The sequence below is a fragment of the Anabrus simplex genome, chromosome 7 (assembly GCF_040414725.1).
Source record: "Anabrus simplex isolate iqAnaSimp1 chromosome 7, ASM4041472v1, whole genome shotgun sequence".
Taxonomy (NCBI): Eukaryota; Metazoa; Arthropoda; class Insecta; order Orthoptera; family Tettigoniidae; genus Anabrus; species Anabrus simplex.
The window spans coordinates 176,104,915-176,121,848 of record NC_090271.1 but is presented as its reverse complement, the minus strand read 5'-3'; the positions used below and the strand labels follow the sequence as shown (position 1 = coordinate 176,121,848).

The 16,934-nt window shown below is 39.3% G+C and overlaps 1 protein-coding gene across 2 annotated transcripts in view; it reads right to left on the bottom strand.

The window, feature by feature from the left end:
- The window catches only part of Prim2 (DNA primase subunit 2), a 127,724-nt gene that overhangs the window by 77,795 nt on the left and 32,995 nt on the right, over window positions 1-16,934 (bottom strand). The window contains exon 4 of one of the 2 annotated variants that reach the window (XM_067150809.2): window positions 8,784-9,002. In XM_067150809.2, the coding sequence (XP_067006910.2) occupies window positions 8,784-9,002 (219 nt within the window). The remainder of the gene's footprint in view (window positions 1-8,783; window positions 9,003-16,934) is intronic. The other variant, XM_067150810.2, reaches the window with a different exon arrangement.

Below are 16,934 nucleotides of genomic sequence, written 5' to 3'. Positions count from 1 at the left end.
TCGAGGAACACAGTGGTGAGTTGCAATTGATGTGGCGACCCCCCAACTCATCAGATCTTAACCTGAACGAACACATCTGGGATGCAATTGAACATGACATCAGAGCTCATCGCCCCCCTTCTTGGAATTTACGAGAATTAGGTGACGTGTGCAGATATGGTGCCAACTCTCTCCAGTGACGTATCAAGGCCTCATTGCTTCCATGCCAATATGCACCGCTGCTGTTATCCGGGCCAAATGTGGACGTACCGGCTGTTAGGTAGATGGTCAAAATGTTTTGGCTGATCAGTGTATAAGTCACATATAGGTCAGGAATACTGAAAGGAGCACATAACAAGAAAAACAGAATTACAGGTCAGTATGGAAGGAGGGTGAAAACAAAAAACAAAGCACTAAAGGGCAAGGACAATCTGCACATCATCTTAAACGTCCATCTACACATAGATTGGCTTGCTCTTCATCGATGGCCATAAAGAGGTCAAAATGTGTACTAGTTTACGCATGACTACTTAAATGTGAATTGTAGATATTAAGTATTGAATAGGTGGAACCTCACGATAAACTCTTTCTATGAATTAGGTTTAATATTGTTAATGTCTATATGGAACCGAACAATTAAATTTATAAGATGCAATTCTATCCTGTGCTAACTTTTTACTTTCTACGTAACTACTACATCTACTCTAATCTGTTTGTCACATTCATGCCTAGGTCAACCCCTACTCTTCCTACTGCTTACACTTCCTTCAAAAACCTAATGAACAAGTCCTGGTCATCTCAGGATGTGTCCTACCAATTTATCTCTCTCTGGTCAAATTTTGACGTATCGTTCTACTTTCATTAACTTGATTCAGTACCTCTTCACTTGTAAACTGATTCACCTACCTAACCTACAGTATTCTTCTGCAACACCATATTTCAAAAGCTTCCCTTCTTTCTGCACTAGTAACTGTTCATGTTCATTACCGTAGAACGTTAACACTCGCACGTAAATCTTCAAAAATATATTTCTAATATGCATATCTACGTTCAGTGTGAGCAAATTTCTTTTCCTAAGATCAGCCATCCTTACTTCTTCTAGACTTACATTATGCATTATCTTATTTCAGCTATCAATAGTGTATTACTCAAGTAACAATATTCATCTACCTCTTTGAAGTCTGTATTTCCTAATTTAGTATTTCCTGCATCATCTGCATTTCTTCGACTGCATTCCATTATTCTTGTTTTGGATTTACAGCGAAAACTGCCTAATGGGCCACCTTCACTTAGCAGTTGCCTCAATAAAGGGACTTATTTCTCTGGAACCGTTTAATGTTTCTATAGATGTGTGTTTAAATCCCCTCCTTTAAGCGGCCACCTCACACCGCGGTCAGAGGCCAAACCGACCTCAACGAAATGCCTGCTGGTCATAAGCAGCCCAAATACTTTGTTCATTTCTGAGACAGATACAAATAAATTAATAGTCGAACTTTTTCACACCTGGCCATCCAAATAGTACTGCAGTTTATATTTTTTAGGGTCAGATTACAATAAATTACCTGCAACAATGAATCAGGCAACTTGATTGAACAAGCCAACAAGATGCAAGTTCATATTCTTTTGGCTGGAATAATGTTTGTGTACTGCTGTAATGCTTACTGGTAGTTTGGTGATTGAGTTCAGTTGTCAGTTCTGTTTTCAGTCACTGTGTTATATATAATGTGTGATATGTAGAGACAGGAATTTGCCTATTTGCCTATTTTATTCCTGTATTCAGAAAAGTAGGCTTTTGAGATATAAATCCGTTTTAGGGTATTCTTAGCTAGATTTCTTTGGTTTTATTGTGCCTATAAATGCCTATTTCAGGGGTCTGTGCCTATTTTGAGTATAATTGCCTATTTGATGCCTTTTGACAGTATTTTAAAAAAGCCAGTTTTCTTCCAATGCATTATATTGTAGCTGATGTGCTCTACAGAATTATCTTCTTATTTCTCAATATCTGTTTTCCCCACGAACAAAAAATGGGAATTCTCGGAAGTCACCAGAAATTGTTCTTGGGAAATTTCCATCAGGAGAAACAGGAACAATGTGACCTGGAAGACTTCAGCAGCCTCCTAAGACATATGCGAGAACAAATCAGCATCAAACTATGTAGCACAACCCATATCCCCTATACCTGCACCACGATGCAAACTGTTGTACACGTACGCTTTATCTTCAGAACGTGTTGTGATTTATTGTGAAAAAATGTGTCTGCGGTAATGCCCAAAGAAAAAGTCGTCGAAGTCCTACAGGCTGAAGCAATGAATCACAGGGGATCCCAATTTCATGACGGATGAAAGGGTAGTCTTCCACCAATCTTGCTGTAAGAAGGTAAGTTCGTTTGTTCCTTTTATTTTTTTGTGATTGAGAACTACAAACGCATTTGATTGTAGCATTTATAGTCCTATTTATTTATGTATTGTGGAACGTTTTTTTGTTGCAATGCTATATTAGTCATGAACTTTCGATCATTTATATTGCTAAAATGAAAATAATTATTTAATTACTGAACGAGGAGTTAGAACGCTGGTGGTCTCTAGTCTCTAGTCTGGTATTTTGAACTGTGATTCATTTCCCGTGAAAATGGAGATTTAAAACTGAAATCCATTTTTTAAAATCGTGAATAACTTTCACCAGCATTATGTGTAGGCTCTGATGAACTCTATTACGTTTCCACTAAGCCTTCGCGAAACATACAGTAGGTTGCAGATCTAATGTGGTGCAGTTAGGATGATCTCACAGAGGCTAGACATACTACATGGCATGGCTTGGACGATATTACAGTGTGTTTTACAAGACTGCAAAGACTATCTTTACAAGACCAGTGAAAAGGCCGCTGGTCTGAACTGGTGAGGTCTGGTTAGTAACTGCTGTGGTGGGGGCAAGCAAAGAAAGTCTGAGGGGGTGTAAGCTCCCAGGTTAGGAGCGTGAAGCTGCCAACGAGCCTCTAGCATCCCTTAAGAGTCTTGCTAAATTGTGACAAAATGCAAGGTTTTGGGAGCATACCATGACAATTTCAAATTACGCAGTTTTCTTATTTTCAATGAGGCTGGCAGCCTTGTGGGCACACATGATGCACGATCTATTGCAGGTAACAGAAAATAGTCTTCATGACAGCTGACCCGGCTGAACAAAGCCGGCGAATAGCAACAAACAAAATGTTCACAAATCTGAGATTTATAGTGCCGCCGTTTTAATTCTTCTATTTAAGAATACTGCGAGGGGCAGCTTGGTGGGTCCCCAGCAAGCATAAAGGAAGGATCTCTCCTCTACACTACTCAGGTATAGTTTTGCGTCATTTCTATTTTTCTTTTCACCCGGTGAACTCAACATGATACTGCCAAATTATAACGGAAAAGTCTTTGAGGACATATTTCCATGTAGATTACGAATTCCCTCGTTCCTACTTTAAAGTTTTCTACTTCTGGAAATATCATTTCTAATAGTCTTTTCTTTATTAAACAAATGCACGATACATACTAAGCATTATTGCCAATTAGCACAACTGTAGAAATGTAAGATATAGGAACATTGTAACTTAAATCAATTTTATTACTTTTCAGATCAAATGTGAAAAAAGTACCATATAGATCGACATAGCAATACTGCGATGCATCTGACACGAATATAGAAACTCAGCCTATCAGTCAACTGTGAACAGTGACCAACAGCAATTTACTTCAGATCTATGCATTGCAATGGTGGGAGCTAACATTCCCCTGCATAAACAGGAGCATCTTCAAACATCAACAAGCTGCCGTGAGCAATCACCGTGTTGGAAAAGAGTGGCATGCCCCTGGTGGAGTCTTTTAGGATTGTGGAAGAAGTTGGGAAGTTTTGACCGAACCTCTGGGAAGGTAGTCGCTGTCAGCAAAAGGTTCGATAGGGTCATGCAGCGGAACCCAGGATGGAAAGCGATGGTAAAAGTAGCAGGATGCTACGAGGTGAGATAGATCGAACAACTGAACTAAAACCAGATGAAGTGGCTTCATTGAAGTTTTGACCAATCACTTCATGTAATGTTGAGAGATCTTTCTCTCAGTATAAAAACATTCTGTATGGCAGGAGAACAAGATTATTATCGGAAAACATTCAAAAGTTGCTTGTGGTAAATTCCTTTTATAGTAATTGAGTGTGTTATTAAATTATAAGTACAGTACAAGTCCGTTATAGCGAGAATCTATAATAGCGAAAAATTTACTCACTATAGCGGATTGTCGTTACATCCGATTTTTGTATAAAAGTCAGAAAAAACTGCCATACACATTAAAATCGGTATGAAATGGCAATCAGTTTGTTCAAAACTTGCGTTTCCGCAGATGATATCCACACTACGGCTTACTTGTTTGTTATTTTTCGAAATCCGATACTACGTGAAAGTGTATGTTTAATTTCATTCTGAAAAAATATAGTACCGTATTTCTCCACATCCTAGACGAACCCCACTTTTTCCTTCAAAAAACTGAAATCAGGATCAAAAAGTACTTTGTAACTTCATATGAATACCTTTGTTGTACAGTCAGCCTACACATGTTTAGATGCAAACATTGGCTTTCGTCATGCCGTATATATATATATATTTTTTTGCAGCTGCACAATTATTCTTTATTTCTGCAGGTTTAACAACCATTAACTTAAAATTGGCATCATAATACCAAAGAGAAGCTGTTGAAAATTTGCTGGCAATAGCTATTCCATGCGCCTCTACATACGGTGATCCATCAGGAAATTATTCTTGCTGTCTATAAAACTGTTACTTTTACTCAGCATCAGATATAACCGGCTACCGCTACACGCACGTCTCGCTTGCCGAGTTCGGCCAAATTCAGCGGCCAGCGATGTATAGGCCTAATCGCGGACGTTGAAAGTCAACGAACGAGTTTATTGCACCATGGTATGGCCATTCGCCCTTGCGTTTTTCGTGCACATACCTCACAATTTCATCTTCGATTTCTTTATAGCGTCCTTGTTGCAGACCACTGAATGTATTTTTTGTACAGTATGCATTTTCTTAGCTCTTTCTCTTCATGCTAACGCCAAATATTAACTTTAGTTAGGCCTATGCCATTTTTTCCTGCGGCTGCATACTTATTCCTCATTTTCGAGTGTTTAATAACCACTAATTTAAAATTGGCATCATAATATAGACGAGTACCCATTGAAAATTTGCCAGCAATACCTTTTCCACGTATTTTTACAATACGACTATCCATCACGAAAATATTTCTGCTGTCTATAAAACTTCATTTTACTAAGCGTCAAGTACAATAGACGCATTATAACTTTGCCACTGAGAAGCCGGCCTTTCAAAGAATTCGAAGGCTCGCATGTTCTGATGCCATTCTGCAGATTAGAGAAACGTTTTTATAGAGGCTAACAGAACGTCATTCTCTCTTCACTATTTCCCGAGATCCAGTAATGTTACTCACAGGCACTGTACAACCGGTTGTCGCAGCTAGCAATGTATAATAAAGAGGCGGTCGTTTATTGCCAACGAGTTTCGTGTGTGCATGCGCATGCGGAGGTGAAAAGAAGCAGCCATTGGTATCCATTAATTTACTGTTAGACCGCAAATGCAAGACAGCCCTTGAGTTTTCGCATGAGATTCTGAGAGGGGAAAAAAAAGTCTTGGATTCAGAGAAATATGGCATCACTCCAGAGGTTTCTGTGGCAAACACTTCAGTTTTCTTCTTCAAACGGCGTCACCTAACCTAACCGCATATGTATCATGAAAACATATTTGAAACGCATGTAGAGAAACGATAACCTCCTCGCAAAAAATTTACGTGTAAATAGCCTTTTCGAAATTTAACTAGACGCAAGATGATATGAACTATCTTCTGAAATCAGAGATGTACTCTGCCATATCTTGAGGTGTATCACATTCTTACTTAATTTCCGTATATAACATAAAAATTAAGAGGTCGTTTATTTCAGTATTTTTAATGAGTTAAAAACTGCCATCGGCCACATTATTTACGCTTTGTATTACGTAAACGTGTTATCCTCTTTCAGTTAGATTTTTTTTTAGAGAACAGCAATCGATGGGTATTACTAATCAACTCCAATATCGCCTTCGAATGTCAACGAGAGAGCTCGCAAATGAATAATCTACATCAAAGTAGCAAGAAGAGCTAGCTTCCCCATTTAAAGCAGGCAGAATAAGCTTCAGTGGTTCATTTCTATGTGAGAACGGCCAAGCATGAAAGGGCATATATAACAGTGGATATATATTTCTCCTCTAATACACATAAGATGCTTATAAGAGCTAAAAAAACCTTTATAATCTTTAGAAAAAGAAAAAAAGGAAACCGAATGGGTCACCAAGAGATCTTTCATATGTTGACGGACGACATAGAGTGCTGAATGGACTTTTCCGCCCTCAAAAATAGACTGCGTCTGTCGGGTTTGAGTGTATGATCTTGAGATCCAGAGGCTGATACTCTACCACTGATTCACAGAGGGAGCTTATGTTCTAGTCACATAATTTGAAATACAGGGTGTCCGAGAAGTCGCCGTACCCCTAGTTTCATATTATTTTTTTTTTATATTATCGCATGGACAATTGAGTTTGTATAATTGGGGAATTCAATAGCTGTTTTATTGGTATTGGTATCCCTGCTGCTAGAGTTGTTGTCAATCTCATTTCAGTTGTTAAGTCATGGTGGACTTGAGCGGACACAGCTACACTGTTGAGGAGCGATTAGTGGCGTGTGTGGGTGCACGAACGAGCACATACAGGGCAAACAATGACAGTGATAATGAGTGCATTTAGAGATCGCTTTGGCAAACTCCCACCTCGTAAAGCTACTCTGCTTGATTGGGAGAAACGTGCGTTTGCTTCAGGCAGTGTCAAAGACAGGTCGCATAGTGGACGTAAGGAGACGCGGGAAGAAACGTGTGCCGCCATTGCTCAATCAATTGAGCAGTCTCCATTGAAATCCATTCGCAAAAAGAGCAGCTGAACTTCAAGTACCGCGGTCAACAATGCATGACCATATTAAAAGAGATTTGAAAATGAAAGGATTTAGGCCGATGCATGTGAATGAATTATCTGACAATGACATGGAACAACGAGTTGCAGCCTGCCATGCTTTGTTGGCACAATTCCCAACTGCCGTGTCTCGCTCAAGATTGTTATTTTCTGATAAATGTGCGATATATCGCAGTTCACATAGGAGGAATGTGGTTTTCTGGTCTAAGGAAAATCCTCATTATGTGCAAGAGTTGGAAAGGAACCCCCCCTCATGTTATGATATGGGCCAGGATATCATCACGTCACTTGTGCTGACCATATTATTTTGATGGGTATGTGAATAGAAAATCTTATTTGCACATGTTACAATCTTGGTTAATACCTCAGCTTCAAGACAAGGGAATCATGGGTCATGTGTGGTTACAGCAGGATGGGGCTCCAGCACATTTTGCTATTCAGGTGCGCGAGTTCCTTGATGAACAATTTCAAGGCCGCTGGATTGCCCATGGCTCACCAACATCTCCAGCCCTGTTGAAATGGCCACCACGAAGCCCGGACCTTACCATGCGAGACAATTCATTATGGGGAATAATCAAGTCCCATGTGGCTCAACGTCGGTACACGACTACTGTAATGAAGAATTGCGCCAAAGTGTGGAGAAAGCTTTTCGTTCCATAACTCCCAAGATGTTCCGCAAGATGTCAATGAGGACTTGGAGACAGATAGAACTCTGTAAGGCATGATGGTGCACACACAGATTCCCTGGATTCATAGTTTTTATATGTAAGTACTTCACTATAATATGAAACTAGGGGGTATATATGAAACAAGGGGTACGGGCACTTCTCGGACACCCTGTATATTGTAATGAATATGTAGGTATGTTGTCAAGTTTAGAGAAATTTCATGTATGTTGGATACTTTTAAAGATGATATCGTATGAGAAACTAACAGTTCTTCTAATGGTGATGGCAGTGATGATAACGAATCAAAAGTACCATTTATTTTGAAAGAAAGCATCCTACTTAATAAATAAATTTATAGTTCAGAACATAAAATAATGTTAACTGTACAATGCCATAAGAATGAAAGGTTTTAAACAAGAAATATGCTCCCGTAGGAAAAAAAGAGAAAAAACACCACTTGGTGGGCCTACTCACTCTGCTAGCAAAATAGCATAGTTGAAGAATAATTCATTTAATTTTACTGTTGCATTTAAGAATATGAATATTTTATCATTGCAAGAAATGGAAATCCTCTTGATTTTATAAGATTTTCTTCCAACTTAAGGAAGGACAGTATACATTAAAAAATTGATAACAAGGATAACACTCTAACAAGTACATACGTAGGTCCAACCCTTGACCCATTTCTCCACAGGGAAGGTGTGAAGTGAGATGAACCTTCATGGTGAGTTTTTACGACAGGATGCCCTTCCTCATGTCAAACTCATATGAGGAGTTAATGAGATGAAATAAATGATGTGATATATATATATGATAGTATGAAGGGAGAGCGTGAAACCCAGTGCCAGCACAAAGCCTACTCTTATCACATAGCACCAAGGGATCTAATCAAGGCTTAATGCCCCCATCCGATGGACGAATCACCATCAACAGCATCATATGCCCTCACTCCATTTCATCACTTTGGAGAGGCATGGAATTGAATCCAGGCTTTTGACATGCAATCGAGTGATTAGAAATTGAAAGCTAACACACTTACAAGCGATTAGAAATTGAAAGCTATCACTCTTATAAGTATTAACATCTAGTTTACTTACCGGTATGTAATCCAAATTATTCTTTTGTAGGAATGACTTAACTCCTTCAGTATTCAAGGACAGGAATCTTAAACGGAACAGCTCCACTTCTCGAGCGATGAACCATCGTCGCAATTCATCAGAACGGCAGTAGGCAAGACGTAAGATGAAGTGTGAGATGTGATCACGTTTACGAACCTGTAGAGCAGATTCCGTCTCCCCAATGCCAGAACCTAGTCCCTAACAGAACACAATTCAGAACATCTCAAACAATGACGACGGATATGAAAAGAAAAAAATAGAAGTATTCTACTGAAAAGGATAAGTATCCAAGCATCTAATATTACTCATGTAAAAAGAGGTTGTGTGGTACTAATTTATTAATTTATTTATTCTATTACAGAGAAATTAACTTCTTTGTAGTGTATGAACACACACTTTCACAGGTTAGGGAAAAGTTTTCACATCTGATCAATTACTAAAAATTAGTTATCTTTTTAAGATAAAGATGTCCGCATTTCATATCAGCAAAACTACAGCTGTCTGCCAGGTTCTATGCATGTGAAGTATGCAGACATCTGTCCTGGCCTTGCACAGACATTTCTTTCGTACAGTTCCCTGTCCAAAGAATTGTGTGCTGTTATGTTTTATGTATTAAATCATGAAGTATATAACAGGTCAATATATTTACTACTGCACAACATGTGTTCGTTTATGATTCATATCTGTCAAGTCCAAACATGATTTTAAAAAGATTTCTCCTGAGCCGAGTGGCTCAGACGGTTGAGGCGCTGGCCTTCTGACCCCAACTTGGCAGGTTCGATCCTGGCCCAGTCCGGTAATATTTGAAGGTGCTCAAATATGTCAGCATCGTGTCGGTAGATTTACTGGCACGTAAAAGAACTCCTGTGGGACAAAATTCTGGTACCTCAAGGTCTCCAGAAACCGTAAAAGTAGTTAGTGGGACGTAAAGCAAGTAGCATTATTATTAAAAAGATTTCTGAGTGTAAAGTTCCAGGTTATACAACAATCCATGTAACTTTCATCTCTGAGGTAGTTAAAACAACTAACAGAGCTGTGTGTTGGAGTCACATGGCCGCAGGTTTTGACATAGAATATATCCACTGTGATAGATATTGCCAAAATGAAGTATCTAGTCAGTACGAGCTGAAATTTTTCCATGACTGAGGCAGTAGATGTGCTCAGCTGCAGGTCTAATTGTACGGAACTCTTTTCACAGTCCTGGGCTACTTTAACTTTGAGATGCACCCAATAAGCCTTTCGACACACTCACCATTGGTGATTTTGGACCTTATGGAAGCTACTCTACCATCTTCAAAGTGTTTTCAATAATAGCGAATTACTGTCCATATGTCATGACATTTTAAAAAAGTAAGAAATTTTGTGCACTCCACCACAACACAATTTTCTTTTTTTTTGTGGTTGTTGTACACTTGTAGAACTCACTGAGACAATTCAAATGACGCCTCACATGACGAGAGTCCAGGGCTACACTAACTGTTAGCTGCAAGGTAAGGCATTTATAGTACCTCAAGATGGCAACACTAGTGTCTCACCTGATGTCACACAGAGATCAGACACTTGCTGCTGAGTACAATGACCTTCTTCTTTACAATAGGATAAAGAAAACTGTTGACACATGAGTTGTCTTCCATGTTTTTGTGATGCCATCTGGCCCTAAACAAAATTCCAAAACTATACACATATTCTACAGCGAAATAGTGTAGTAAAGACAAATCCACACACACCAGAAAAATAGAAACAAAATATCCACCAGGAAATTAAGAAAATTATGCTATATGGATTACGAGTGAAGTATAGTTTCTTAAAGACATGTCAAAAATGTGTGGATGATGAAGGCTGTGCTAAGTAACAAACTTCTTAAAATACTGAATTTCACCGCATAATCATCGGATTCATTATTTTCAATAAAAAAAATTGGATTTTAAAATTTCCTCTTTAATCTTCGCATGTTCAAATTTTGTTCCTCAAGCCCCTTAAAAGGTAAACGGAACTGCAATGTAAATTGCATATGAAAGCGCAATTTAAATACGTGTATGGGGTATGGGGAGCTTAGCAACACAGTCACATTTGTGAGATGTTGGTACACCTTTCGCCAAATGCATCGTTATCGACAATGCGGAGACTACTTCAGAGGACCAGAATCCTGCCATGTTGATCAGCTGTGATCACGTGACGTCAGACGAAGCTGCCACTCCAGCTGACAAACGCGCATATAGAATAGCTTGCGTTTTATAGCTTGTCATTTAATTTCCGCCAGTAACGCAGTTACGCACCACCCTTTCACTCACGGAAAAATTTTCTTTCCTCAGCTCTGTTTCCGTACTCTTCAGCGAAGAGAATCATTAAACTTGAAGTCCACTGCCGAATAGTTTCTGTAATTACCCACGATCACAAGTAAATTCTTCACAAGTTGATGTGTTGCTATGTAAATTACTGCTGGTAACTGTTCAGTATTATTGTATTAAAACATATATATTTCTACGAACACACCAAAATGAAAATAAAACATTCTCACACACAAATGTTTACAGCGCAGTAATCACATCACCCACAAACAAACACATGCATCTGTACATTGCAGATCAGTTGATACTTCCACGAAAGAAGGCCTACCTAATAAACCATGGAACGGGGAAAAACCTACATCATGGAGGGGCCAAACTACAAAAGTTGCAAACAGAGATGTACCTACTCGTAAATTTCCCAATACCAGAATGTTCGATTATGTATTACAGCAGACCACAGGAATGTGGTTGATTACTTGACAATGTTAATGGAAAAAAAAAAAAAAAAAAAGGCAGACTTATTTGATGTTGACAGGTGACAAGAACAAGCAGAGATGTACCTACTCGTCAATTTCCCAATACCAGAATATTCGATTATGTATTACAGCAGACCACAAGAATGTGGTAGGCCTACATGGCAGCTGATTACATGACAGTGTTAATGAAAAAAGGAAAGATTCATTTGATGTTTACTGGTTACAAGAACAAATATAAATATTAAAACTTTCCTTCGTGCATTAGATACTCAGTAACTCATTTTGTCGCAGTTTGCCTGTGCGTTCTGATACCAGTGTACTCCTGGTTGCAAGGCGTTGAAAGCCGTACAGTACTATTAGACAAGTGTGTGTGGTACTGTTATTTCCCGGCAACAATACCAACAAGCGATAACGTACAGCCTTTTACGTATTTCAAATGAAAACTCATATCACTGGTGAATAAATTTTACACTGTTTCATGACCACGTTGTCAAACTACAAATCGCGCTGCTTTTCTTTGGACTTTTTTTCCAGTTCTCAAATCAAGTAATCCTTGTGAGGGTCCCATACACTGGGTCCATACTCTAATTAATAATAAATAATGTTATTTGCTTTACGTCCCACTAACTACTTTTACGGTTTTCAGAGATGCCAAAGTGCCAGAATTTAGTCCCGCAGGAGTTCTTTTATGTGCCAATAAATCTACCGACACAAGGCTGACGTATTTAAGCACCTTCAAATACCACCTGACTGAGCCAGGATCGAACCTGCCAAGTTGGGATCAGAAGGCCAGCGCCTCAACCGTCTGAGCCACTCAGCCAGCCCATACTCTAATTGCCATGTGTCGTACATATACTGGTATTTATTTATATGTTTGAGTTGGACTACCGTATTTCACGGCATAATCGTCGCATCCTTTATTTTCAATACAAAAATCGGACTTTAAACCTTTAATTACATAATCGTCGCACGTCCAAATTTTGTTCACTAATCTGGTTAAAAGGTAAATGGAACTGCAACGTAAGTTGCACATGAATGCGCAATTTAAATACGTGTATGGTTTATGGGCAATTTGGCAACACAGTCACGTTTGCGACATGTTGCACAATGTATAAATAAATAATACCGGTATATGTACGACGCATGGCTTACGGTAGACTATCGGCAGTTTGACAACGTGGTCGCGAGACAGTGTACTATTTATTCACCACCTACATATTATGCTTACCGGTAGGCTATCGGCAGTTTGACAACGTGGTCGTGAGACAGTGTACTATTTATTCACCACCTACATATTATGAGTTCCCATTTGAAATACGTAAGGCTGTAAGTTATCGCTTATCGGCAACGTCGCCAGGAAATACCGGCTAGGTAGGTTGAATGGACCTCGAACCAGCCCTCAGATACAGGTAAAATTCCCTGACCCGGCCGTGAATTGAACCCGAGGCCTCCGAGTAAGAGGCAAGCACGCTACCCCTACACCATGGGGCCGGCTCCTGTGTTATTGCGCACGAAGTGAAATCCAAGACGATAACACAGATTTCCACGGAATTATTCAGCCGAATTATTTACGATGTCTCAGTTGTCATCGCTAGACTCTTATCTTACTACTACGTCATAAGCGTCCGGGCATGGGATGAAAACTTTTATCCAAGTAGTCAAGATAATTATTATCCAATGCTATTAAAGTTTTATTTTATAAACTCGTCAGTAATGTAATGTAAAATCATCAATAACTGGGAAGAAATATTAACCTAATTACCGTATGTTTAAAAGAAATTGAAAAAAATGAATGTTTGTTACTGATGTCTCGGAATACAGTCAACCAAAGAGAGCAGTCAACTATACAGTAGATCTACACCGCGCTAGCTAGAGCTCCGGTTTGCGAGCTTTGCGCAAGCGCAGTAGTGTGTCGCAACCAACGAGCTAAACTGATAAATTGTTGCATGCTTCCTTGCTGCCTAACAGTATTGGCTGCTCTGGAATGGACAGATCACAGATGCATTTATTTGTTTCAGATTTACGTGATTACTGTAGACATGTGTGCGTGAGAATTTAAGTTTTTAATTTGTGTTTTGGGTGTTTGCAGAAATAATTTGTTTTAATAGTGAACAATTACGGAAAGTCATTTATATCGCAAAACATTAACGTGTGAAGCATTTATAAGCGATTATGGGTAAATATAGAAACTATTCTGCGGGCTTCAAGCTAAGCGTAATTGCCTTCGCTGAACAGCACGGGAACAGAGCTGCAGAAAGAAAATTTTCTGTGAGTGAAAAGTTGGTGCGTGACTGGCGGAAAGTAAAAAACAAGCTAAAAAGCACAAACCCTTCTAGACGCGCGTTTAGAGGTCCTAAAACAGGGTTCCTATAACTGACGAAGTGTTTAGGTACGTCAGTGAAATACGTAACAATGGCTGCAGTGTATCATATGAAATGTTACAAATTAAGGGACAGGAGGTAGCGCGCAAACACAACATACCGGTAACTCAGTTTAAGGCGACTCGTGGGTGGATTAAGGGGTTCATGCGACGACACAATCTGTCAGTGCGAAGGAGAACAACACTAAGCCAAAAGTTGCCTGCTGATTACACGGACAAGATTGTAAATTTTCACCGATTTGTCATACGTTTGCGCAAGGAAACTTCGTACTTGCTTTCTCAAATCGGTAATGCCGATCAGACTCCAATCTTTTTTGATATGCCTCGCAACAGCACTATTGCGCTAAAAGGATCACGGAGTGTATTAATGAAAACCAGCGGTAGTGAGAAGTTGCGATGCACGGCAATGCTAGCCATTACAGATGACGGGAGAAAGTTGCCGCCTTACATCATTTTCAAGAGGAAAACGATGCCTAAGAATATACAGTTTCCCCGTGGAATTCATGTACGAGTGCAACCAAAGGGTTGGATGGACGTAGAACTCATGCTGGACTGGGTTAAAACTGTGTGGAATAGAAGACCTGGTGCACTACTAAAACAACCAGCTCTGCTTGTTTTAGATAGTTTCCGAGGTCAACTCGTGAACGAAGTGAAGCAAATTCTCACTACAAATAAGACACGACAGATAGTCATTCCTGGTGGCCTAACATCTGCTTTGCAGCCACTAGACGTATGTGTTAATAAACCCTTTAAAGACCACTTACGTCGATTTTACAACGAGTGGATGATGAGCGGCGATCAGCAATCGACGCCCGCCGGAAACATCAGGCGTCCACCCTTGGACTTGTTATGCTCGTGGGTGAAGAAGAGTTGGGATCTTATACCAACTGAACTAGTCTCCAAGAGCTTCAAAAGGACTGGGATTTCGAATGCACTAGACGGTTCCGAAGATGACGCAGTGTGGCAGGGAGACGAAGAATCTGATACTGGTATTAACAGAGGCGAGGATGGCGCATCAGATAGCGAAACCTGCGATAGCGACACCGAAGATTTGGAATAAATTGCGTACCGATAAGTCCGCATTTCACAACAAAGCGATAATTTTTTGCAAGTGTAATATTTTAACTTTAATACTCAAATTAATGACAAATTAACTTAATACGTTCATTTTTATTTTCAGGTTGGAAAAACGTTCGCCGAATTGTTGCGAAAAATTATGAATTTTGTTTTAGACTATTTTAATTATTTTGATGTATAAACGCGAGTATTACATGCATCTTAAATTTGTATCAAATACAATTTAGTTATAAATACACTTTTTGAGTAATACAAATACTGGTATTAAATATTCATCGTATAATGGTCGCACCCTACAATTTTTTTCGAAAATTTTGGTATAAAAAGTGCGACGATTATGCCGTGAAATACGGTATTTTAACCCACCAGCGGTCACTATATGAGCAAAATGCTCACAGTCAATGAAAATCATCTGCTCTTTTAAACAGCGTGTAATTTTGAACTTGAGCCCTGGTGTACCTTCGCACTGCAGTTTTGAGAGGACGGATGCACGGAAATGCAAATCTGTGGCCTTGAGAAGGGACAGGGAGGGAGGAATTATCAGCGACCGTCAAGGGTGAGCATTTTGCTTCACGCGACCAGTCACGCTTGCGCTAATTTCTGTGTGTGTAATAATTTCGCTATTGTTGTATGTTTGTTAATAGTTGAAAGAGTTCTTTGCAATTTATTGTATTCATGTGTTGTGTAATCAGTGCACGATGATGGCTTCAAGTTGTGACATTTTAGCATGGTTTGATGAAATCTCTAGTGATCAACTCGAGGGCGAAAACAGTCACTCGGACTGTGAAAGTGAACACAGTGAACATACTACAGATATTGAACAGTCTAAGCCAGAAGAACGTGCTGATGGTATCGTACCTGGAGAAAAATCTATAGCTGGCAAACAACGTATGTTGGAGGTAAATGAGAAATTCATGTTTAGTTACAATGGTTATATAGTGAAAAGTAAGGTGACAAAGTGGGGCAGACACCCACCAAAAAGAAATCCACGCTCACGTTCTTGTGCTGAAAATATAGTGACTCATCCTTGTGTAAAGGGCATTGTGAAAGACTCACACACTATTTTAGAAAGTTGGGAATTGTTTTTTCAAGATATAGTTATAACCATTTGAGATGTATTATCATTTATAATATAACTAGCAAGATACCCGTGCTTCGCTACGGTATTATACTGAAATTTATAATTGAATGCTTAACGTTTTATATATAATCCTCCAAATTTCGCGATCTGACTCGTTTTCTGAGAGAATCTGCCAAAATTCGCAATCTGACTCGTTTTCTGAGGGATTACGGCAAAGTTCCTCACATTTTTCAATATTGTTTTCCAAAAATCGATTTCGTACTTCCCGGGCTAGGTCCGAGTATTCCACGCGGTCAGTTGGGTCCCTAAATCTTTGCCATCTTTTCCTATAAGCATTTTTAGTATGGATCAAATCCTGAAGGAGATCCGGTGTGGTGTCGTCTTGGGTGCCTTGACGGTACTGAACCTGCAGCCGGACTGTATTCGTAGTAATTACCAGGCCAGGACCCGTTTCCAGCACGATCCGCACAATTTGACGATGGTCCAGAACATTATTATTATTATTACTATTATTATTATTATTATTATTATTATTAGATGTTCTGGACCCCACAGCAAGATGCAAGACCGCTACTTGGCGGATCTGCTGCCATTGTTATGGTTTACAATGTGACCAACACCACTGTCGCGCGTAGGCAAGTGTGTGGGATTTCTGGCGATACGAATGACATACTTCCGTGCATTATTGACCTTATTATAGAGGTGAACAATTTGACGGTCAATCTCATTCCTATCGTTTATTTCAAATGTGTTTACATTTTTATTTATATGCCAGGAGAGTCTGCTGTAATCTACGAACGTTCTCCAAAGGAAAAGATGGCTGTTGAA